Source organism: Notechis scutatus, chromosome 4 (genome assembly GCF_049901735.1).
Source record: "Notechis scutatus isolate UNSWTSFEM ecotype Mainland chromosome 4, rNotScu1.2, whole genome shotgun sequence".
Lineage (NCBI taxonomy): Eukaryota > Metazoa > Chordata > Lepidosauria > Squamata > Elapidae > Notechis > Notechis scutatus.
Window position 1 is genome coordinate 54,998,632 of NC_142012.1, and position 26,009 is coordinate 55,024,640.

At 46.0% G+C, this 26,009-nt stretch overlaps 1 protein-coding gene across 3 annotated transcripts in view; it reads left to right on the forward strand.

Moving 5' to 3' along the window:
- Positions 1-26,009, forward strand: part of ARAP2 (ArfGAP with RhoGAP domain, ankyrin repeat and PH domain 2) — a 135,443-nt gene that overhangs the window by 17,046 nt on the left and 92,388 nt on the right. For all 3 annotated transcript variants that reach the window (XM_087965848.1, XM_087965846.1, XM_087965847.1), the window contains exons 3-4: positions 14,239-14,309; positions 22,495-22,571. In XM_087965848.1, the coding sequence (XP_087821974.1) occupies positions 14,239-14,309; positions 22,495-22,571 (148 nt within the window). The remainder of the gene's footprint in view (positions 1-14,238; positions 14,310-22,494; positions 22,572-26,009) is intronic.

The following is a 26,009-nucleotide window of genomic DNA, read 5'->3' on the forward strand; positions in this document are numbered from 1 at the left end:
CTGACACTCTACTCATAGGCAAACATTCCCTGCAGCGAGATCTGAACCAAGGTAGGATTAGTCCTCAGCCACAATAGGAATTGCTCCGCAAGCCCCTTCATTGCGTCAGCCCAAATTTCAACCAAACCTAGCTCAGACAAACTCCTAGGATTTGTACATGGCCCCCTGGGAGTCTGACAACAGCCAATAGAATACATGTTCTTGCACAGGAACAGGAAGTTCAAGTGCAAAGTCCAAGAGAAGGTATAAATAACCCTCACTCTCAACTCCATGTGGTCAGCGGCCCAAGACCTCAAACCCATGTGGTCCTGTTCATGAATAAACCATCTTTCCAATCAGCTTCTATGTTTCCAGTGTCTTTCTCCCTGCTTGAAACTGAAGTAGATGGATATTTCCTTCAACACCCAAAAGCGACAGAATATGTAGCAGCAGCAGTAAAGGGCACTGAGAACGGAAGAGAATTATCATTTCTCACCTCGGGTGCAATGCATTTACATTTATTATTGATTTGCATGATATTATGTAAATTGTACCAGAGTGATGCTAATTCTATGAAAAATCTGTGCTAATGGGCCAGGTGATAGCTTCATATGTTGACCTGGATGGGCTGTACCTTCATATAAGGATATCATTTTTTAAAAAAATGCCAGCTAAGGTATTTAAGAACTGCTAACACCATAAAATTGCAACAAGGTATTAGCAACAAGTTAAGGAGAAGCTGCACCAGATGAACACCTGGTAGGAAACTATTAAGGAATTCCATAATTGTAAACTAGACTTCTCCAGCTTTGCTTCTCTTGTAGGGATAGTGTCATTAACCCAGTTAAAAATACTTCATTACTGATTTGAGATTAGCATAATTGGAAGGGACTTTGTAGGTCATCTAGTCCAACCCCCCCACCATAGCAGGAGACCCTACACCATTTCTGACAGATGGCAGTCCAATCTCTTCTTGAAAGTCTCAAGTGATGATGCTCCCACAACTTCCGAGGGCAACTTCTGTTCCATTGGTTGATTGTTCTCACTGTCAGAAAGTTTCTCCTTATTTCCAGATTAAATTTCTCCTTGTTCAGTTTCATCCATTTTTCCTTTGTCTAGCCTACAGGCGCTTTAGAAAATAGCTTGACCCCCTTCCTCCTCTCTGTGGCAGCCCCTCAAATATTGGAAGACTGCCATCCTGTCTCCCCTGGTCCTTCTCTTCACTAGACTAGCCAGTCCCAGTCCCTGCAACCATAATAATAATTGCATATTCATAAGAATTGAAAATCCAGATTTGGAATATCAAGTGCAATAGTACATGATAAACTAGATTATCATGTGTAAGGCATGGAAGGAGTTATTTCCAAACTTCTAAGCTATTTAGAAATATTGTGCTGGTTCAGCTGGAATCACGCATCAGCATTAAGTATGAAATATTTCCAGCATCTACAGGTAGTCTTTGACTTAACAACCATTTGTTTAGTGAAACCGCATTGCTAACTTAACTGCAGTGATTCACTTAACAATAGTGGCCAGAAAGTCATAAAATGGGGCCAAACTCACATGACAATTGTCTCACTTAGCAATGGAAATGTTGAGTGTTGGGCTCCGGATGAGCTCCGAATATGCCTCGCAGCAAGTCAGCTGGCCATGTCACCTTATCTCTGCTGCTGCCAGATCTGTATTTCTGCTTGTGTACTGGCCCATGGCTTTGGAATGACTCAGCAGAGCTGAGGATGGATTCTGCAACAACTGCAGGGCTGCAGCATGGATTCTGCAACAACTGCGGGGCTGCTGGAACTGGCTCTTTATTGATGTGGTGCATATTGTTAAAGGGGGTTGGGGCACATACAGGTGGTAATTAGGACTTAGGTTAAAAACATGGTGAAGGTGGCACCAGGTGGGGATCAGTTAGTGAGGGTCAGAATAGGGTAGGGATATAGATATATTATAGGGTTAATAGCATTTAGGGATAATGGGTTAGGCGTGGCCAGAATTAGAACTGGTATAGGCCTGGGTGTGGTGGGGTGTGTCTCATGATAATGGTGATAAAAGGAAAGGGAGCAAATTCCAACTCTAACCTTGCCTGGCTTTTAGCCATTCTTGCCTGATTAGAGTATTTGTTGTTTGATGCTTTATTGAATAAGCCATCATTGTCCTAAAGAGGAGCTGCAGTTTGGATTGATTTAAAGACAAATCTTCAATGCTCAACGACTGGCTGAGAGATGAGCTCATTAGTGGTCGCACGTCGAGAACTAGCCATATAGCCCAGTTCTAGATCAGTCTTACTCAATGAAGATGCCTACCAAACATGTGGTTTCAATCATCCAGGATTCTGCAACCAACTTTGTCATCGTTGGAAATTCTGGAACACAAGAAGAAAAAGTGATTCACGCATTCTAGGAAAGCTGAGGCCATGACCAAGTTTGGCAATGTGTAGAATGACTTCATCATGACGTGGGTTACATTCAACGAAATGAAGCTGAAATACACACTGTTGGAAAATTGTAGCTGTGATGACAATAGAAAGGTGGGGGAAGAATCAGGGTTTTGGGGGGAATTAGGGAAATGATTGGGTCCTTGGTCAGTCAACAGAAATGTTGATTTTCCAGCAGCTTCTGAAATACTTAGGAGGCAAGAGTTTGATGGCACAAGGAAACAACAGCCAATTGCCCACCATCAGTATACCAATCAACCAATAGAACATAGATTAATAGATTAAAAGTTGGAAGGAACCTTGGAGGTCTTCTAGTCCAATTCCTAGATCCAGCAGGAGATCTTATACCATTTCAGACAAAAGATTGTCCAGTCTCTTTTTGAAAGCCTCCAGTGATGGAGCATCCACAACTTTTGAAGGCAACTTCTGTTTCATTGATTAATTGTTCTTCTTGTCAGGAAATTCCTCCTTTTCTCCCTCGAGCCGCTCGGAGCATCCAGAGACTGGGATGTGCTTCTGAGTCCTCTTCTTGCAGGCTGAGCTTTAGATGAGGAAACGCTCCGCCCCCTCACGTGGTATTGCGCAGCGTCTCCCCAGTCTTTTGCTCAGCCTCGAAGAGTCAGGCTGTGTTTTCAGAGAGCTCCTTGGCTGATCGTACATTTCTTGCCTATTTCTTGCCTATTCCAACTTCGTCTTCATAAGGTTTGCCTTTCCTTCCTCCTCCTGCGCAGGGTCTGGACTTAAGGGAAAAATTTCCCGTCCCTGGGGCGAAGCTGTGGGCTCAGCGATAGCGCGACCCCCCCTTATCAGATCGCGTCGCTGCCTCGCGTTGCCTTATGGCACGCATTTCTTTATTGCTGGATTCCCCCCACCCTAAACGCCGATCGGGAGGGTCATCGCCCCTAGGGCCCTAGGAGCTGAGCTGACCAGCAAGCCCTCCTTTTCCGTCCCGGGCGTCCCGACGGTTCAGCTTGCGGCCGCCATTTTGGCTCCGCATCGTGGTCGGGCGCCATTTTCAAATACTTAGCTGCGGTGAATTGGAGCTCCAGGCCTTGGGTTAAAGCTTAGCTGCCCATCTCTTCCACCTGGCCCGCTCTTTTATTACTTGTTGGCCTCCCGCAGCCCGTTTCGGGGCGAAGTTGCAGCCCCCCTCCGGTTTTCTTTTTCTTGTCTGGAGGCCTGCTGCCAGAGGCCCTCTCTTCAACTCTAGGCCTCAGGCGTTTATTTGACTGATTGGCCTGTACTGAGATACAGTTCTCCCTGTTACGGTTACTGTTTATATAGATTTCAAAAACAAAAAACAAAAAACACCAAGAGTTCAATTCCTGATAGAGGGTTTTAATCCCATTGAAAAATCTGTGGCTACAATGCATATTATCCTTGATTTGCAGCAGCTTGTTTAGTGACTGTTCAGTTACAATGACATTGAAAAAAAAAAATATGATATTTTTAAAACCAGGGGCTGTATAGCTCCTGAAGCTAATGTATTGCATATTGTCACCTAATGTGAAATACAAATACAAAAAAAAAAAAAAAAAAAATTCCTTTTGTACATCAATATTTCTCATAGATATATAGAGGTATACGGAGAACCTGTATATTCACCTGGTATAAAACATAAAAATAAATAAAGGGAGAAGAAAAATTACAAATTAGAGTATATATATTTCTGTTATCTCTGTACATAACAAATTCCAAAAGGGGAGCGGGCCAGCTTCATCGTCACCCGGCCTCATCCAGGCCTGATCTGGGCGAGCCAACCGCCCTTGCTAGTATTTATTATCTAACATGGCAGACGACAATCCTCTAAACGTCCTTCCTTGAAGGCTAAGGCAAAGTCCCACTACTTGCGCAGGCAGGACAAGGAACCTAAGGGCTCTAGACAGGACAAGGAACCTTCCAAGGCCTCCCAACGTGACGCCTCAAGGCACCACAAAGCGTTGGAAAAAGAGTCTGACAGGCGTTCAGGAGTCTCCCGGAGCCGTCAATACTTCCTCCTCCAACCACTTTTACACCCACTGCTGCTGGTCTGCGCCAGGGACGAACCCTCTACCTCCGAGGTTCCGCCTCACATCAGGGCTTGGATGGAATCAGCCATCCGCCAGAGCATTGCAGAGGACTACAACACATGACCAGATCAGGCTTCTCTCCATGAGCCTCCGAGCACGACTCTTTATCCATCAGATCCTTCCACAACCGGTCCCCCGGTTGATCAGGTACTCTCTCAGAGGGACAGCCCTCCTCCGGTTGGGGCCCAGGTGGAGGAGGAAGGGGACTTTGGGGATTTCAGGGAAGAGGAAGAGGACTCCCAGATGGGATCCTCCGCTACAGTGAAACCTCTTAGAGGCTGACATCATGGAGGGGAGATGTCGGAGGACGAGGGCACTTCCCCGACCAACCCACTTTTGGGGGCTGTTCAAGCCGCACATGTTCAAGTCCCTCCTCCTTAAGGCCAAGTATGTCTCTGGCCTTCTTCCCCAGTCCCCTGCAAACCTTCCCCCGTCCCAGAGGGCCCGGAGGACTCCATTTTCACCCAACCAGTGGTGGAAGCTGAGGTCATCCCTTCCCCTTCCATCTTCGTGGATCTGGTAGCGAAGCAACTCACCTCCACAGGGACCCCTCCTACACCCTCTAGCCAAGACAAGAGATTCTTTAATCTCGATTCGGCACTATCTAGCCTTCTGAACATTCCGGAAGTTGATGACCCCATTGTGGGTCTGGTTTTCCTCTACCCCTTGTGAGGCCCTAGAGGCCTCGAAACCTGATGACATGCGGGCCGAGTTGGCGCTGCAGGGCCCACCTATATGACGCCTGGGCCATTAAATCAGCTATGCGCTTCCCTTTTCACAAGGTCCTCTATCCGGTGGCTACGTCAGCTCAAGGAACACGTCCCGCTTCCAATCTCAGAGCACACCAGGACATAGCGAAGTTAGTGGCTGCAGCCGAGTTCTCGGCTGACGCCACTTACCAGTCGGTAAAATTCTCTTCCAGGGCCATCACATCGCACGTCACGGCTCGCCGCATGCTGGCTCAAACACTGGCAGACGGACGTAAAGAATAAGGTCAAGCTGGCCACTGCTCCCATTAAGGGAGATAAACTGTTTGGCCCAGCTTGGAACCACTGTTGGTCGAGGGCGCAGTAAGAGAAAGTATCTACCCCCTTCCCGCCCAGATACCCTAGACCCCCTTCCTTCCGATCCCAGGACCGCACGGTCCCGGGCGACAGGACCAGACGCGGTGGCAGCTACAAGAGACCCTTTCGGGATCGGGAGGAAGGCCCTACCGCAGAAGGTGGAGCCTCTTCCTCCCCTCCCCATTGGCGGCCGCCTCAGCCACTTCGCTGCCCAATGGGACATATCCACATCCGATGCATGGGTTAGGGACACAATCAGGTTTGGTCTCGCCCTGGAGTTCAGGTCCGCCCCCGATTATTTCATCCCATCCCCTCCTCAAGGGATCCCTCCAAGCGTGCACCAATGGATGCAGCCATCCATCATCTTCTTGACATTCAGGCCATTCAACCTGTCCCTCCGAATCAGAGAGAAAAGGGCTTTTACTCCCATCTCTTTGGGGTGCCCAAACACTCTGGGGTTGGAGAGTCATCCTGGACTTGAAACGGCTCAACCGTCACCTTATCCAGCGTAGGTTCAATATGCACTCCTTGCAATCAATTCTTTTAGGCACCAGGCGGGAGACTGGTTATCTTCCATAGATCTTTCGGAGTCATTCCTCCATATTCCAATCAGGCACTCCCATTACAAATTCCCCAGGTTCTGTCATAATAGCCTTCACTATCAATACGTGGCCCTACCCTTTGGACTGGCCTCGCCCCGGACCTTCACCAAGGTCCCGGCGGCCCTGGCGGCTTATCTCAGGAGCGTTCCGTCCGCCTCCACTGCTACTTGGACGTTATCCTTATTCTATCCCGTCCAAATCCCAGGCAGTCAGGGATACCAGGGTCACCCTCTCCGCCTTACGGGCACACGGGTTTCTAGTCAATTGGCAAAGAGCCAACTTACCCCTTCCACCGAATCAACCTCTTGGGTGCCATAATTTATTCTGTTTCTCAAAGAGTTTTCCTCTCTCCGGAGAGGTTCCTTAGCATTCAAGCCCTGGTCAAACAGAGCAGGCGTTCAAGGAGGGTGGCCTTGCTGGACCTCTCTGAATTGTTGGGCAAAATGGTGTCACCCATCTCTATTATTCCCTGGACCCGTCTACACAGTAGATCCCTCCAGTGGTTCCTGCTCCCGCTCCAACGATCCGGAAGAAGCTACTCGAAGGCCAGAATCAGGGTCCCTCCAAGGGTCCTCACGTTTCTTCTCTGGTGGACCAATCCCGCCATCAACAGAGGCCACCTCTTCGCGGAACCTCAATGACTCTCCGTCACTACGGACGCAAGCCTGTCCGGTTGGGGCGCCATCTCGACTCGCTCTCGGCACAGGGCAAATGGTCGCCGACCGAGCAGAGGTGCAGCATCAATTGGCTAGAGCTTCACGCTGTCCATCTGGCCCTGTGCAGTTTTTCCTCAGATCCGCAAACATCACGTTCTCGTTCTCACGGACAACGTCACGGCCAAGGCCCATATCAACAGGCAGGGGCACCCAGTCCATCCAGCTAATGAGGAAGCCGGCGCCTTTGCCGCTGGGCAGAATCCAACCTCCTATCTCTAAAAGCCGAACACATCTCCGGAGTAGACAATACTCAGGCGGACTGGCTGAGCAGGGCCACGGTGGACCAGGCAGAATGGCGTCTCCATCCATCCCTATTTGAGGAAGCGTCCAGAATATTCGGCCTTCCGGTGGTGGACCTTTCGCCTCCCCGTCCAACACTCAGCTTCCACGGTTCTTCTCCCGGTATCCGTCTCACCGGTCGGAGAATCACAACGCCATGTGTTGCCCATGGCCCCAGGGCTCCTATATGCCTTCCCTCCGTTCCCGTTAGTTCCCAGAGTCATACAGAAACTCATACAGGAGAGAGCAGACCTTCTCCTGGTGGCTCCCTATTGGCCCAGGCGACCGTGGTTTGCGGACCTCCGCTTTTTGTCGGTAACGCCCCATGGAGGATCCCCGGACTGGGTCTCCCCTCTCAGGGGCCCTTCTGCATCCGGAGCCTCAATGGCTCCAGTTAGCCGTCTGGAGGTTGAGCAGATCCGCCTGACTAGTGAGAAGCCCTCAGTCAAGTCATCGACACTATTTTGGCCGCCAGGCGACCTTCCACTACACGAATTTATGATGCCACTTGGAAGGGGTTCTGCAAGTGGTGTAGCGGGTCTCAGATTGATCCCCTCTCTCCCTCTGTGGCTCAGATCCTAGAATTCTTCAGGAAGGCCTTCGCAAGGGGGCTCGCACCTAACACCCTGAGACTACAATTTTCTGCCCTCTCAACCGTGGTCTCCTGTGATAACTACGGTTCCCTTTCTCATCACCCCAATTAGATCTTTCCTTAGGGCGCCACCAACCTGTGCCCTCCCACTGTTCAGGTTCCCACATGGGACCTCAACAGGGTCCTCGTTTCTCTTACTCGTTCCCTGTTCGAGTCTTTGAGGGATTAATCCCTTCAGTTTCTCACCTTTAAGGTAGTTTTTCTAGTAGCTATTACTTCTGCTCGTCGAGTTTCGGAATTAGCAGCTCTGTCAGTCAGGAGCGATCTATGCGTGTTCCATGCAGACCGAGTGGTCCTTCGTCCTGACCCCACCTTCCTACCCAAAGTCAACTCTCCCTTCCATAGGTCACAGGAACTGGTTCTACCAAATTTTTGGCCTAGGCCCTCCAGGGGCAGGGGCGTCCTCTGGCACTCCCTAGATGTTAGAAGGGCCTTGCGTATATATTAATCGCACTCAATCCATGAGAAAGTCGGAATCCCTCTTCCTATCCTTTCAACCCAGGTCACTGGGGCTTAAGTTTCTCCTTCCACCATCAGTCGCTGGATCAGGGCCACCATTGCGAGGTGCTACCTTTCCCATTCCCTGCCCGCTCCGGGTGGAATAACCGCCCATTCCACCAGAAGTGCAGCCACCTCGGCGGCCTGGGCCACGCAAGCCCCCATCGCTGACATTTGTCGGGCAGCCACCTGGACCTCTCCGTCCCCGTTTATCAGACATTATAAAATAGATACGTATGCCTCAGCGGAGGCCTCTTTTGGCCACGGGTCTTACAGAGGGTCATCAGTGATCCGGAGGGGCCTTCGGGCCAGACGGAGTCCCACCCGTAGGACAGCCCAGCTTTGGTATGTCCCAGTCTCTGGATGCTCCGAGCGGCTCGAGGGAGAATGGGCGTTGGTTCTTACCTGATACGCCCCCTTCTCGGCGAGCCGCGAGAGCATCCAGCCCCACCCTATTTCTCCGTCTGGTGGGGACTCTTGCTTCAGCCAAGGAGCCAATAGTAGATCAGAAAGAATTAATAACCTCTCTTCTCATTATCGCAAAAACTGGGAGAGACGCTGCGCAATACCACGTGAGGGCGGAGCGTTTCCTCATCTAAAGCTCAGCCTGCAAGAAGAGGACTCAGAAGCACATCCCAGTCTCTGGATGCTCCTCATGCTTCGCCGAGAAGGGGCGTATCAGGTAAGAACCAACGCCCAATTTCCAGATTGGATTTCCCTCTGATAAGCTTCCACCCATTGCTTCTTGTCTCCTGCTTGGGCGGGGGGTTGGATTAGATGACCTAGAAAGCATGGATGGGCTGCTGGGGGCTCACAGGGGCTCGGGAGAGCCCCTAGCTAAGACTCTGTGGGGCTCAGAGAGCCCCCAATAACCTCAGAAAGACAAGCAGCAAGGGAAAGCTCTTAATAGGCTTAATTGAACTTCTGGGCGTTCAGCCAAGAGCATTTCACACCTTCTAAAAATGTTGCAAGCTAGGTAAACAATCCACTCCAGGTTTGCCAGGGAGGGAGAGCCTTTGAGAAAATCAGATAACATAGCCACTAGTCTCAGAGGGGATTAATTCCCAAATAATAAGAATTATGTAACTCACCAGAAACTCCACTAAGACTCCAAGATCCCTCTCACAGCCACTGCTATTAAACCTGGTTTCACCGAGTCTTTTATTTAAGTGTTAAGTGTATGGAATAATAAACAACTTTTTTGGTATATCTTTTTTTTAGGTAATTAGGGCAAAGAAGCGACGTCGAGTTGGCCACACCCACCCTTTCACATGACCACCTAGCCATGCCCACCTGATCACCTGATCACCCGATCACATGATCACCTAGCCATGCCCACCCAGTCAGTCATTAGGGTCAGAGAGCCCCTTGCTAAAAAATTTGAAGCCCACCCCTGCCTACAAGGTCACTTCCAACTCTGTTAATTTGTTTCAGTTCAGTTCAGTTTCTATTTGCAGTGTTCTTCTGTTTATAAAGGGTTTGTGTTGGGTCAGGTGTGAGTCATCAGTTTGTCTTGTGATGGGGTGTGATGAGGTTACATCAGATTAGGGTAGGGATCTGCAACCTTAAACCATTTGAGGTTTAAGAGCCATTTGGACCCATTTCCCATAGAAAAGAAAACACCGGGGGCCAATAATTTAACAACTAGTGTGACTAGGTGGGCGGGGCCAACTCAACGTCACTCACTCTCACCCAGTCACCTCCTGCTATGGAATATGGAGTGAGTCTCCATCCCCTACCATCATCCTTACCTTCTCAGATCAGGCGAGGAGTGACGGGGAGGGAGGGGATGGGTGCGCGGCCAGCCAGTGGTGGCTGACAGGGAGTTGCAACAGAAGGCTGAAAGAGCCTCATGTGGCTCTAGAGCCGCAGGTTGCAGATCCTTGGGTTAGGGCAATTGGGACAGGAATTTCGGGGAGTGGGTTTTCAAGTGTTGGTTGAGGGTCAGTGCCATCTTTGATTGGCTGTGTGGTTGATTTGGATTCTGAGGGTTCATAGGTTGGTTGGTGTCTGTTGATTATATTGCTTGTGGAGTGCCAGGCTTCAATGAACTCAAGAGCATGGCGTGTGGTAGCGTGGCCAATAATTTTTGTGGTGTTCCAATCAAACTGGTGTTTGGTGTGGGTGTGGGTGGGGATTAAGGTCTATGGAGATTCTCAGTCTTTCAGGTCATGGTTGTCTCAAAGGTGCTTTTTCAAGAGGCAACTGAACTTTCTGGTTTTTCTTTGAAGACGCTTCACTTCTCATCCAAGAACCTTCTTCATCTCTACTGGATGGTGGGGAATGGAAGGATTTATATACTCCTTGCAGATAGCTGGTCATTTGCATCCTTTTTGAGAGCCATTGAGGCCACCTGGAGGTTTATCTGTGTCACTGGAGGGTCACTGGAGTGGTGCAAACAGGTGTAGAGCCTTCTTGGAACTGCTGAAAGGACTGTGTTGTAGACTAGAGATAGATGATGTATCCCTCCCTGTCTGTTGAGAGAGATCTGTTCAATTTTGACATCGATGGCCTCTTTGACCCGTCTTTCAAACCAGCGGTCCTCTCTGCCCAAAATGTGGACTTTGCTGTCTTCAAAAGAGCGGCCTTGGTCTTTCAAATGCAGATGGACTGCTGAATGTAGTTCCTGGTGGGTTTGTAGAGATTAAAGACTTGAGATTGTGGCGTTGACTGCCAGCCGGTGTTCGTGGAGCCAGATTTTCAATTTAACTCCACAGAAGATGATGTTACCTAGCCTGGTAGCAAAATGTTCAGAAACCAACCCAGTAGCTTGGAGAACAATCCTTCACCATCCACCTACACCTGAGCTACAGGTATTCATCACTATTGCAGAGAGAAGTTCCATGATGATGGGCTCCAGCACGAGTCCAAAAGCTCAGAAGATTAAACTCTAGTCCCAGTGACCGACCCAGATTGCATCTTGCAGTCAGGGCTTTCTTTACATTGTCCTGTTGTTGGCGTGCTCATGAGCTAATAAGTAAGTGAATCACTCTAACTAAATGAAATAAAGGTAAAGGTAAAGTTTTCCCTCACACATATGTGCTAGTCATTTCTGGCTCTAGGGGGTGATGCACATCTCTGTTACAAAGCCGAAGAGCCAGCGCTGTCCGAAGATGTCTCCATGATCATGTGGTCAGCAGGACTAAATGCCTTCAAAGGTGCACGGAACGCTGTTCCCTTCCCACCAAAGTGGTCCCTATTTTTCTACTTGCATTTTTTACATGCTTTCGAACTGCTAGGTTGGCAGAAACTGGGACAAGTAACGGGAGCTCCCTCCGTTACGTGGCGCTAGGGATTTGAACCGCCAAACTGCCGATCTTTCTGATCAACAAGATCAGCATCTTAGCCACTGAGCCACCACTTCCCTTAGTGAAATGGAACAATTCCCTAATTTCTGTTGAGCATTGGGTGTTTTTGATTACACAGATTGCAAAATGTGGGATGAGGAAGCGAGTCTGAGCTAGTCAATCACCCCCATCTCCTCCTCCTCCTCCTCCTCCTCCTCCTCCTCCTCCCATCACCCTATTTTAAAAAGAGAAATAGAAGGGGAAGTTTTGAAAGAGAGAAAACGGATAGGTCTGATAGATTTCCCAATGTTTTGATCTTGTCTCGGGAAAGATGATGAGTTTGACGTGATTACACTGGGGTTTCTTTTTCCGGTGAGTTGGACAGAATGTCATCTATTTAGAAATTGTCATCAAGGCCATGAACCTCCCTTTTCTAATTTATGATAAGTCCGATTGAGGCAACACTATGACATTTTGGCTGAGTGAAGAAATGTATTGTGTTTTTTTTTTTTTAATTTTGCTAACAGCTGCATGTGTTTTGCAAAACAGTTTGTGGATTGACCATTAAAGCAGCATTGGGCGGCTATGGACTCTGCTAGGGGTGACAATGATAGCAGACTTCCAATATCTGAGGGGCTACCACAAGGAAGAGGGCGAGTCAAGTTATTCTTTAAAGCATCTGAAGGCAGGACAAGAAGCAATAGATGGAAATTAATCAAGGAGAGAAGCAACCTAGAAGTCTCAAAGGTGCTTTCTTCAAGAGATAATTGAACTTTGTTTTTTCTCTGAAGATGTTTCAGTTTTCATCCCAAAAAATAACTTTCTATCCTTAATGTAAGATATATTAAAACAGTTCAAATAGCTCCTTCCTTCCTCCTGTCTCTTTTATCCTTCCTTCCTTCCTTCCTTCCTTCCTTCCTTCCTTCCTTCCTTCCTTCCTTCCTTCCTTCCTTCCTTCCTTCCTTCCTTCCTTCCTTCCTTCCCATCTATTTTTCCTTCATTCCTTCCTTCCTGCCTATTTTGTCTTCTTCCTTCCTTCCTTTTCTTTCATTTTTCCTTCCTCCCACCTCTTTTTTCCTTCCTTCCTTCCCATTTTGTCTTCTTTTGTCTTCCTTTTCTTTCATTTTTCCTTCCTCCCACCTCTTTTTTCCTTCCTTCCTTCCTTCCTTCCTTCCTTCCTTCCTTCCTTCCTTCCTTCCTTCCTTCCTTCCTTCCTAACCTGTCTTCTTTCTTTCTTCTTTTTCTTTCATTTTTCCTTCCTTACGTCCTTCCTTCTATTTCCCTCCCTCTACACTCTCTTTTCTTCTTCCTTTCCCCTTTCCTTATTTTTCCTTCCTTGCTCTCTTTCCCATCTTCCCTCCTTTCTCTTTGTCTTTCCTCTTTCCCTTTCTCGTTTCCTGTTCCTTCTTGCATGCTTAAATGCAAACAAGGGGAAACATTTCTCCTTTTCTTTTGTTTTTCAGTTTGCTTTGATAGCCCGCTACCAGCGAAAACAGGGTGCAGCTCCATTTTCACGAGCACTCTGGGCCAGTCCTTTGCTGTTTCCAGGCTGGCCCCATGGGCCAGATGTAAGCACCTTGTTGGCTGGATGCAGCCTGTGGGCCTTGAGTTTGACACCCCTACCTTATACCATTCCCTGATAAATGGATGTCCAATCTTTTCTTCAAAACTTCCTGTGATGAAGTACCCACAACTCTGGAAAGACAAGCTGTTCCATAGATTAATTGCTCTTCCTGTCTGGAAATTTCTCCTTATTTCCAGTTTGGATTTCCAGATTGGATTTCCTTTTGATGACTGTTGTAGCCTGCCAGTGGCCAGCAGGAGCTGGTGGCAGACTCGGATAGTGAGGAGGTTGGGAAGAACATGGGCCAGTCCTGGAATCTGGGGAAAGCTCTGATGAGGACTCTGTGTCAGAGGCTGAGATGGGGCCAGGTCCATCCGACAGTTATCAGCTGCCTTTTCAGTCGGAGATCAGTGAGGCAGAAGAACAGCTGGAGCCTGTTCCCAGTGTACTCATGTGCAGAGCTGCCAGAAGAAGGGAATAGTTAAGGAACAAGGATCAACTCAGGAGTAAAGGCACAGGTCGATTTTGAATGGCCCCTCCCATAGGGAATGAAGAGGAGCGAAAGGGGAGTGGTGTCTGCAGGAGACAATTAGTTCAATTCACTAGGGTGAAGATCTGTTCCTGATTTCTTGCCAAGTAATTGCTGCTACAGCGTGGCGTTTGGAAATATTGGCCTGGCAGTTCTCCCAGCCTGATAAAGGTCTATAGTTGTGAAATCTCTTGAAAGACTGTTGGCCGGGACATTGCTGGAGAGGAATTCACTTTAAACTAAATAAAAGGGATTTTATTAGGACGAAGAATCTGCTTCATGGTCTTGGGAAGCCTTAGGTCATAACAATGAGCTTCCACCCATTGCTTCTTGCCCTGCCTTCAGGTATTTTGGAGAATAAGTCAATGCCATCTTCTCTGTTCTAGGAATGGTGCCTATGCCACAATTGTCTAACAGTGGCCTTAATTTCACCAAAGGGTCAAAGAGCTTTGTTAAAGATGTTGATGCCTGAATCTGTAACTCTGTAAACTGTAGATATCAGGTACCTTACAAATATAAATTTGTTCTAATATGTAATTTCTCCCCTTTGATGTTGTTCCAGCTCTCTACATGAACGAAGAAGCACGGATGGTTTAAGTATCCATTGTTCTGAGAATTGTATTTCAGACAATCGTGAGTAAAATTTTGTGACTAATTGTAATTCACACTCGACATGTGATCTCGAGCGTCTTATTTGGGGGGAATTTACAACATTGAAAGGCTGTAATTATAAAGAAAGGGTTTTATACATGCAAAAGTGGAACATCTCATTATGTTCTTTTTTCAAAAAGAAGGAAGTAATGTTTAGCACGGATCTGGCCCAGGTATGAAACCATGATTAGGACCATTGTCAGGATTAGAAAGGGTAGATTGTGGTGGTGGATTTACACCAATCCTTCCATCATTGGAATGCGAATGCATTTTCTTGCAGGGGAAATGTGTAAATTTTGCTTTTCCACAGTAGAAAAGAATATATTCAGCTCAGGGTTGAACTGTGGGGTCCTTGGTGCTCTCTGAGCTTGGTGGGTTTCTTGCAGATGTTTCCTGATGCAACTAAGCAATATCATCAGTACTTTGTTGTTGTTCTTGTTAGTTGTGAAGTCATGTCCGACCCATCACGACCCCATGGACAATGTTTCTCCAGGCCTTCCTGTCCTCCACCATCTTCTGGGGTCCATTTAAGCTCATGCCAACTGCTTCAGTGACTCCATCCAGCCACCTCCTTCTCTGCCATCCCCTTCTTCTTCTAGCATTTGGTTCTTCTCCAGGGAGTCCTTCCTTCTCATCAGGCCAAATCACCAGTGCTAGAAGTTATATTATATACTAGTCTAGTAATGAAACATCTGCAATAAAACAGCCAAGCTCAGAGAATAACAAGCACTCCACAATTCTTCTTCTTCTTCTTCTTCTTCTTCTTCTTCTTCTTCTTCTTCTTCTTCTTCTTCTTCTTCTTCTTCTTCTTCTTCTTCTTCTTCTTCTTCTTCTTCTTCTTCTTCTTCTTCTTCCTCCTCCTCCTCCCCCTCCCCCCCCTCCCCCTCCCCCTCCCCCTCCCCTCCCCCCCTCCTCCTCCTCCCCAACCCTGACTCCCTTATAGCACTGATGATGTTACCTAGTTCGGTCATGAAACATCTGCAAGATATCAACCAAGCTCAGAGAGCATCAAGGAACCTCAAAAGCTTTACTACGAGGAAGGATTAGTGGATTGCTGATGTATTGTGTATATTGTATAAGATTGACACTAACAAGATTGCTTTGCACATTGTGGTTAGACATATTTTGGCAGGTCATAAGATAGCTGGCAGGTCACGCTGTCCAGTTGTCATACTAAAATTAATAAATGCTGACAATATTAGCATTTGCCCCAAACAGGATGGAGATTATGCCAGAAGGGATGGTGATTTCCAAGTGATAAACCCACATCACGTTTTCAAAACCACCTACATTGCTGTTTTGTAGCTTAGCATACTGAAAGGGCCTTCTTTGAACAATGTTTTCTTTTTAGACTATATCCAATAAGACCTTCTACATAATGGCAACAGATCCAGTTTTCAGAGGATGCTGGGATCTCCTTGCCTTCAGATTGGAACCACCTCATTAAATCATGGATAGTATCTACCCTACCAACAACAGTAATCTCTCTTTAAAAGCTAACATAGATTTTTTTTACTACAAAAGCATACCACATTAACTAATACAGGTAGTCCTCCACTGATAACAGTTCATTGAAAGACCATTCAAAGTTACAACGGTCCTAGGCTGCATTAACAGAGGGATAGAATCAAGATCATGTGAAGGTCACACTTGGAATACTGCATCCAGTTTTGGTTGCCATGATGTAAAAAAAGATGTTGGGACTCTAGAAAGAGTGCAGAGAAGAGCAACAAAGATGATGAGGAGACTGGAGGCTAAAACATATAAAGAACGGTTGCAGGAATTGGGTATGGCTAATCTAATGAAAAGAAGGACTAAGGGTGACATGATAGCAGTGTTCCAATATCTCAGGGGCTCCCACAAAGAAGAGGGAGTCAAGCTATTCTCCAAAGCACCAGAAGGCAGGACAAGAAGCAATGGATGGAAACTCATTAAGGAGAGAAGCAACCTAGAATGAAGGAGAAATTTCCTGACGGTGAGAACAATTAACCAGTGGAACTACTTGCCTCCAGAAGTTGTAAATGCGCCAACACTGGAGGTTTTTAAGAAGAGATTGGACAACCATTTGTCTGAAATGGTATAAGGTTTCCTGTCTGAGTGGGGGGTTGGACTAGAAGACCTCCAAGGTCCCTTTCAACTCCTGTTTTTCTATTCTATTCTATTCTATTCTATTCTATTCTATTCTATTCTATTCTATTCTATTCTATTCTATTCTCATTCCCATTCCCATTCCCATTCCCATTCTCTATTATGTTCTGTTCTGTTCTGTTCTGTTCTGTTCCGTTCCTTTCCGTCCCGTCCCGTCCCGTCCTGTCCCGTCCCGTCCCATCCCATCCCATCCCACCCCACCTCAACCTATCCTATCCCATCCTATCCTAGCAGTTCTATTAATTAAAATTATGTCTGACCTTCCACCAGAGAGGACAGGCATTAAGGAGAAGTAATAGCCCCCCACTTCCTTTTGTGAGGGCTTAATGGAGTGGCTCAGCTGTCTGGGTGAACCTTTGACTTAAGGTGTACTCACACATGTTTAGACACATTTGGTACCTCATCAAATGGTCCAGTTGTCAGTTTGTGAAAAACCGTGAAAAGCTTTTCTCGCTTTTTTCATAGTTCGGAAACTTTGATACTTTAGAGGTAGTAGGTTATTTTTATTTTCATTTTTTTAAAAAAGAGTTGGGAATTCTTTTAGAGTTGTCAGTTTGAAAATTTGAGGGGAGAGTCTAAACTTTCTGTTGTTGAGCGAGACACTTGTGAAGGGAGTTTTGCCCTGTTGTAAGACCTTTCTTGCCACCGTAGTTAAGTGAATCACAGCAACTATTAAATTAGTCACAAGGTTATTAAGTGAAATCAGGCTCCCCCCATTGAGAGTTTGCTTGTCAAACGGTCGCAAAATAGGATCATGTGACCTCTAATACACTACAACCGTCATAAGTACGAGTCAGTAGCCAAGTCTCTGAATTTTGATTGTACGACCGTTGGGGACGCCGCAAGGATCATAAGTGTGAAAAATGGTCGTAAGTCCCTTTTCTCAGTGCCGTTGTAACTTTGAGTGGTTACTAAAAGAGCTGTTGTAAGCCGAGGGCCTGTAAGTGGGAGGGAAGGAGAGAACCTGGTGGTTGAAATTATGCAATACATGGACCTCCCAGTATAGGGGTGTCAAACTCAAGGCCCAGTGCGAAGAAAGATCAGGCCAACGTAGCTGTGATGACCCGGAGTGTAACACAAATGTAATAAGATCCAAAACGTAAATAAATGTCCTTTAATGCCTCCAACTTGGTCCCACTGTTCAATAATTCTCAATTGGAGATTAAATTTATTCAAAAATAGTCTTCAAAAAAAAGCAATACAGTCCAAACTCAATGAGCAGATGAAGGTGAAATAAAAAACCAAAACAAACTACAATGAAGGAATTTCCACAATGGACCAGGATAAGTAATTACCAACTTCAAGGAGATAACAAGGCACAGTCTGTTGGAAGGACGCCAACCAATATAACTTCAGCCCAAAATAAAACATGCTTTGCTTCTAGCAATGCTGTGTTTTAACCGTCTCTCTTATATGCTATTCTCACCAGCTGCAGTCAATGAGGGGGATCATGGCCGCTTCCTCTCTCATGAGTCAAGTTGTTGCCTTCTGTGTTCCTCCCTGCGTGTCCTAGGATGAACAGGGGATGGGCCTGGTTCTTCCTCTGACTGCCTAGCCAGCCTCTGCCCTTCCCCAGCCTCCTCCACAACTTCCGGAGCCACAACTCCATTTCCTGTCGGCTGTTCCTCCTCTCCCTAAGAGTCCAACTCTAACAAGGGCATGACAGTAGCTTCGGCCCAGTCTACCCAGTGCGAAGAGGAAACACGCCAGCAGTTTGGGGAATGGTGTCAAGCTGGCCATGTCCACCCAACTGGCCATGCCCACCCAGCCGGCCACACCCAGCCGGGGCCCCAAGGTCAACCACAGCCCTGATGCGGCCCTCAGTGAAATCGAGTTTGATACCCCTGTCCTACCGTGTTTCTCTGAAAACACAACCCTAAGGTCAACCCTAATTTCCAAGGAGTTGGGCCTAGTATTACCCCTACCCCAAAAATAAGCCCAGGGGGAGGGGTGTGGCCAGCACAAGTGGCAGCACAGGCACGGGTGTGTGTGGCAACTGTCCGGCTGCAGCTGCAACCCGCTGGTCCCCTCGGGGCAGCACAAATATCGCTTTTGCCCTTCTCTTTCTGGGCACAAGACTTCTGCTGGTTGGGCCACTTCTGCGAAGCCAGCAGCTCCACGGCCAGCTGCTTTGCTTTTCCCCTCTTTATGGGGAGGCTCACGGGAGGCTTTTTGGATCGCGGGAGGAAAAATGGGGAGGGTTTTTTTTTGCTGCCTCAAGCTCAGCACAGACTGAGGGAAGGATGGCAGGTGGGAAAATTCCCCCCTCCCCATTCCCCCCCAGTCGCCAAAAACCCTCCATTTCAAATACTGAAGGTGCAGAATGGAGGCGACGGCGCGTCCATGGCGGGTGCAGCTCAACAAGTGTGGCCTGCTGCACCTCAAAAAAAAAAAGTCAGACTGCCTTGAAAATAAGCCCATGTGCTTACTTTCCAGTCTAAAAGAAAATAAGACTCAATCTTATTTTCTGAGAAACACAGTAGTAGGCCCTTTTCTTCCCCATGCATTCCACATATTAGTAATAGATAATAGAATTCTTTATTGGCCAAGTGTGATTGGACACACAAGGAATTTGTCTTGGTGCAAACGTTCTCAGTGTACATAAAAGAAAAGATACATTCGTCAAGAGTCAAGAATCATAAGGTACAACACTTAATAATAGTCATGGGGTACAATCAGCAATCAAATCATACTAGGAAACAGTCAATATAAATAATTAGGATACAAGCGACAAAGCTACAGTCATACGGTCACAAGTGGGAGGGGATGGGTGATAAGGAGTGATGAGAAGATTAATAGTAATAGTAGTGCAGACTTAGTCAATAGTTGGACAATGTTGAGGGAATTATTTGTTTGGCAGAGTGATGGTGTTTGGGAAAAAACTGTCCTTGTGTCTAATTGTTCTGGTGTGCAGTGCTCTATAGTGTTGTTTTTAGGGTAGGAATCGAAACAGTTTATGTCTGGGATGTAGATATTTTCAGAGCCCTCTTTTTGACTTGTGCAGTACACAGGTCCTCGATTAGAGGCAGTTTGGTAGTAATTGTTTTTTTCTGCAGTCCTAATTACTCTCTGAAGTCTGTGTCTGTCCTGTTTCATTGCAGAACATATTTACACTAAGTCACTAAGGTGGAGAAGCACGGATTTATAGTAGAAAAGTGTACTGTATAGCATAAACTTTCCACGAAAGCAGTTCCTGAATTCAAACTGAACCGAACGCGAAGTTTTTGAGTGGGCTGTTGCTTGGATTTTTGCTAGCGTCACGATTATAGAGTGTATGCAGCAATTGGCCTTGTCTGATTTCCAAGGAAGCTGAACAGGTTCAGACTCGGTTAGCGTGTGGAATGAGGATTAGCAGGAAATCATACCAGCTAGTCTAGCTTGGCAGAGTTTAAATGCATCTTCTCAGCAGCTTCTATGTCGTTGCTAAGAAAGGTCAGACAGAACTGCCTTAGATGTGAAGGAGATTCTATCAATCCATTAGAATAGAGCTGGAAGGGACCTTGGAGGTCGTCTAGTCCACCCCCCTGTTCAATCAGGACAACATATACCATCTTAGACAAGTGACTGTCCAGTCTCTTCTTAAAGACCTCCAGCGATGAAGCACCTACAACTTCTGAAGGCAAAGCTGTTTCACTGGTTAATTATCCTCACTGTTAGGAATTTTCCTTAATTCCAGGTTGCTTTTCTCCTTGATGAGTTTCCATCCATTGTTTCTTGTCTTGCTTTCTGGTGCTTTGCAAAAGAAATTGACCCCCTCTTCTTTGGGGCAGCCCCTCAAATATTGGAATATTGCTATCCTCTCCCCTCTAGTTCTTCTTTTCTCTAAACTGACCATACCCTGTTCTTGCAACTATTCTTGATATGTTTTAGTCTCCAGGCCTTTAACCATCTTAGTTGCTCTTCTCTGCACTTTTTCCTAAGTCTCAACGTCAGTTTTTGTAACGTGGTGACCAAAACTGGATGCGGTATTCCAAGTGTGGCCTTACTAAGGTTTTATAAAGCGGTACTAATACTTCACATGATTTTGATTCTATGCCCCTGCTTATACAACCCAGGATAGTGTTAGCTTTTTTGGCTGCCGCTGCACATGGCTGGCTCATGTTTAAGTGATCGTCTGTTAGGACTCCAAAGTCCATCTCACAGTTACTGGTTTTGAACCAGGTTTCGGCTCATCTGTACTTATACCTTTGGTTTTTCCTGCCTAAGTATAAAGCCTTGTTTTTCTCCACATTAAATTTCATTTTGTTGGATTGATACCAGAAGTGGGTATTCAGCAGGTTCTGACCAGTTCTGGAGAACCGGTAGCGGAAATTTTGAGTAGTTTGGAGAACCGGCAAATACCATCTCTGACTGGCCCTGCCCCCATCTCTTCTCTGCCTCCCGAGTCCCAGCTGATTGGCTGGGTCTTCTTTGGTTGCCCTGCACAGGAGAACAGAGCTGGAAAGCAGGTTAGTGGGGTGGATTGGAAATGTAGGTTTTACAGTATCCTTCCTCTGCCACACACAATAAGGCTTGCCCACCAATCCATGCCCACCGAAGCGGTAGTAAAAAAAATTGAATTCCACCACTGGTTGTCCCCAACATTGGGCCCATTATTCTAATTAGCATTGTGGTTTGGATGAATAGATAACTCTGGGCAAAAGTCTTCCTTCCTTTTTGAGGGCATCTTCACCTCTGGGATTAGTTATAAGAGTCAACTTTTCTGCACTGCAAACATGGACACCGTTGACAGGCATGTCAAGTCAATACAGCCCTCACTGTGGGAAGACAGATCTGATTAAAAATATATGCCATAATAGTTTGCTGGGTTTTCAGTTCACCTAATTAAGAGTTAAAGGCAAGTTTCAACAGCTTTGCCTGCCTTCTGAAATCAGACATATTGCTTTGTCTGCAGTTCAAGGACTTCACTATATTTTGCTTACAACTTCAAACACGGGAGGTATGGATTTAATTTTTTTTCTAACCTTTAGTTCTTCAACAGAAGGGAAGGAAAAGATTTAAAAGGGCAAAAGAGAGAGAGAGAGAGAGAGAAGAATAAAACAATAGCATGTATGATGTGTGTCTAAGGTCTTCTCCTGCGTGACTACAAGGAAAAAATATATTCACATGGTAGTTTCAGTAAAGGATTATCGTATTTCACTGTGATCATCCATAAATAATCTGCGTCAATAAGCAGCTAATTTATATGTTGCAAGTGATATCATATTTATACTGAGCAATGGGAGCCATAGACACATCTTGTCAATACTGAAGGAAGAAAGGCATAGAAATTCCATATCTGTTTTCCAGATATTTTGGGAATATGGTCACCTCAAAATACTTAAACCTTGTTTCAAAGCAAAAGTAATACATGCAGTTACTTCTTCATGGAATGTGCCAACTTCAGGACTTGCAAAAACCTATATCTGACTGGAGCACTATTCTGGAAAGAGTGCAGAGAACAGCAACAAAAATGATTAAGGGCTGGAGGCTAAAGTGTAGGAAGAACAGTACCAGGAATTGGGTATGTCTAGTCCAGGGGTCTTCAAAGTTGACAGTTTTAAGACTTGTGGACTTCAACTCCCAGAATTCCTCTTCCAGTCATGTTAGCTCAGGAATTCTGGGAGTTGAAGTCCACAAGTCTTAAACTTGCCAAGTTTGAAGACCCTTGGTCTAGTTTAATGAAAAGAAAGACCAGACGGGACATGATAGCAGTGTTCCAATATTTGAGGGGCTCCTATATAAAGATGAGGGGGGTCAGACTATTTTCCAAAGCAACAAAAGATCAGACAAGAAACAATGGATGGAAACTAACCAAGGTGAGAAGCAATCTAGAACTAAGGAGAAATTTCCTAAAGGTGAGAGCAATTAACCAGTGGAACAACTTGCCTTCAGAAATTGTGGGTGCTCCATCACTATAGGCTTTTAAGAAGACATTGGTCAATCATTTGCAAGCCAGGATTTTTCTGCAGGTCAGAATTGATATTCAGACATGTGTTAGAGATATTGTGAGCATGTCTGTCTTGCTTTATTTTCCCAGGAGAACTAGCTGAAGAAAAGCCACCCCCCATTTCTCCCTATGGTGAGACCTTCCTTATGAATTCTCCTGAAGACATGGTGAGTTGTTTACTACCTGGAAGTCTGCAGTTACATTCCAATAATGGTGAAATGGTTGATTGTATGGGTGTTGTGGCCCGCCAGCGGCCAGCAGAGCTGGTGGCAGAATCAGACAGTGAGGAGGTTGGGGAGGAACATGGGGCAGTCCTGGAGTCTGAGGAAGGCTCTGATGAGTGCTCTGCGTCGGAGGCAGAGATGGGGCCAGGGCTGTCCGACAGTTATCAGCTGCCTTGGGAGTCAGTGGGGCAGAAGAACAGCTGGAGCCTGTTCCCAGTGTGCTCATGTGCAGAGCTGCCAGGAGAAGGGAACAGTTAAGGAACAAGATTCAATTTGGGAGTAAAGCCACAGGTGGAAGGTGAATGGCCCCTCCTATAGGGAAGGTAACAGGTAGCACATACGTGCTTATCTCTGTTACACAGCCGAAGAGCCAGTGCTGTCCGAAGATGTCTCACTGGTCATGTGGCTGGCATGACTAAATGCCAAAGGCGCACAGAACGCTGTTCCCTTCCCACCAAAGGTGGTCCCTATTTTCCTACTTGCATTTTTACATGCTTTTGAATTGCTAGATTGGCAGAAGCTGGGACAAGTAACAGGAGCTCCCTCCGTTACGCGGTGCTAGGGATTCAAACCGCCGAATTGCTGACCTTTCTGATTGAAAAGCTCAGCGTCTTAGCCACTGAGCCGTGTCCCTATAAAGCAGTGGTAGTGAATGGATAATAAGGGGATTCTAGTGAAACTTAGATATGTGTGCTAATTCCCTGGGTGATGATTAAGCCAGTGCATTGGTTTGCACTTAGTGCAAAAAAAAAAAAAAGACAATTTGTCACAAGCCATGTCCTTCTGTTTATGATGACTTAAAACAAGGGCTTTCCAACTTGGCAAGTTTAAGACTTGTGGACTTAACTCCCAGAATTCCTCAGCTAACATGACTGGAGGAGGAATTCTGGGAATTGAAGTCCACAAGTCTTAAAGCTGTCAAGTTTGAATGACTCCTGACTTTTAAAATGTCATTAAAATACCAATTTGTTCCCTGGCTGATTTGAGTGTGATTACGGATGAGAAGAACACTAAGAATAGAGACCTCTGAGTTGGAGCCCACAAAACGTCTCCAAATTTAGCTTCACCCAGGCATGACCTCATGTATTTTGTGGTTCTCCACCACTTCCTCTGGTTCAATGTGGTCACCACGATGAGGTGGCACCTTGTGAGCTAACGAGAGCCTGCCAACAAATCAGGAATGAGGGAAACGGCACTGCGGCTTTCAGTGACTCGAAGTGAAACTTCATGGAGAGGACTTCCTCTTCTATGTTTCCTCCTTCCATTAGCCCCGTGCCCTTCACTCCGTGGGCAAGGCGGTATGTGGTCATGATTTCCCCTAAAACATAATGAGTAGATGTTCCCCTCCTGCTCCAGAATACCTCACCTTAGTCTGAGATCAGAGGCTGAGATCTTTATTTTATTTTTATTTATCTGATTTGTCGATCATTTACAAGATAGTAGGAATAAGTATAAATATGAGTAAGAATACAAGAAATAGGTACAATAAATGGGGACAACAGGACAGGGACAGCAAGCACGATGGTGCACTTATGCACACCCCCTTACAGACTTCTTACAAATGCGTATTCTCTCCCTTTCTCTCCTCCCTACATTCTTTTCTTTCCTTCCTTCCTTCCTTCCTTCCTTCCTTCCTTCCTTCCTTCCTTCCTTCCTTCCTTCCCCTTCCCTGTTCTCCTTCCTTCCCCCTTCCTTCTTCCTTCTTTTTTTATTTATTTGATTTGTCAATCACTTACAAGGTAATAGGTATAAATATAAACACAAGTAAGAATACAGGAAATAGGTATGGATAAATGGGGACAATAGGACAGGGACGGTAGGCACGATGGTATGCTTATGCGCACCCCTTGCAGACCTCTTGGGAATGGGGTGGGATCAATAGTGGATAGTTTAAGGTTAAAGGAGTGGGGGTTAGAGGATGGAACAACAGAGTCAGGTAGTACATTCCAGGCATTGACCAGTCTTGCTAAACTTGGGAGCAGTTTACATTGAGTTTGTTTCTGTTGTGTGCTCTTGTATTGTTACGGTTGAAGCTGAAGTAGTCATTGACTTGTAGGACATTGTAGCAGATAATTTTGTGTACTATGCTTAAGTCCAACCATAGGCGGTGTAGTTCTAGGTTGTCCAAGCCCAAAATTTCAAGCCTGGTGATATAGGGTATTCTGTTGCGAGCAGAGGAGTGTAGTACTCTTCTCGTGAAATACTTCTGGATTCGCTCAATTGCATTAAAGTCCAATATACAGTGCGGATTCCAGACAGATGAGCTGTATTTGAGTATTGGTCTAGCAATTTACACCAGGTGAACTGGGCTATTCGGGTACAGGTATGTGTACAGAGACCAGTACTCTTAAACCATCCAGAATTAATCCATCCATCCTTCCTTCCTTCCTTCCTTCCTTCCTTCCTTCCTTCCTTTCTTTCTTTCTTTCTTTCTTTCTTTCTTTCTTTCTTTCTTTCTTTTTTTCTTTCTTTCTTTCTTTCTTTCTTTCTTTCTTTCTTTCTTTCTTTCTTTCTTTCTTTCTTTCTTTCTCCCTTTCTCCCTTTCTTTCTCCCTCCTTCCCTTTCATTCTCTCTTTCCTCCCTCCCTCCCTTGTCTATGTCTATATCTGTCTATGTCTACCTCTATCCTCTATGTCTCTGTCTAATCTATCTATCTATCTATCTATCTATCTATCTATCTATCTATCTATCTATCTATCTATCTATCTATCTATCTGTTTCTGTCTTTCTCTTTCTCTATATCTATCATCTATCATCTCTATATACCTATATCTATATATCTATATGTATATCTATCCATCCATTTATCACATTTTAAAACTTTCCCTCTTCCCCACTGATGACTCCAGATGTTAGTGCTGGACTTGAAGCTTAGACTTAATCCTTCCAAGGGCAAATGTAGATAGATATATGTCTAGTTTCATGTACAGGTAATTAGGCCTAGGAATCCTTCCAAGGGCAAATGTAGATAGATATATGTCTAGTTTCATGTACAGGTAATTAGGCCTAGGTACATATAGGTTGATCTCTCAGTTACATCCCAATTGCGGACTGTTGAGAAGGAACCTCATGGCTCCACTGAGCAAAACCACTGTTTGGCCTAGTGATTAAGGCACCAGTCTAGAAGGCAAGAGACCATCAAGTCCCACCTTAGCCATGAAAGCCAGCTGGGTGACTTTGGTCCAGTCACCAAAAAGTGGGAATTCTAGTCCCACCTTAGACATGAAAGTTGGCTGGGTGACTTTGGGCCAACTACCAGGAGACGGTGAGTTTTAGTCCTGTATTAGGCATGAAAGGCTAATACAGGCTTGGGCCAGTCACTCTCTCTCAGCCCAGCCCACCTCATAGGGTTGTTGTTGTGGGGAAAATAGAAGGAGGAAG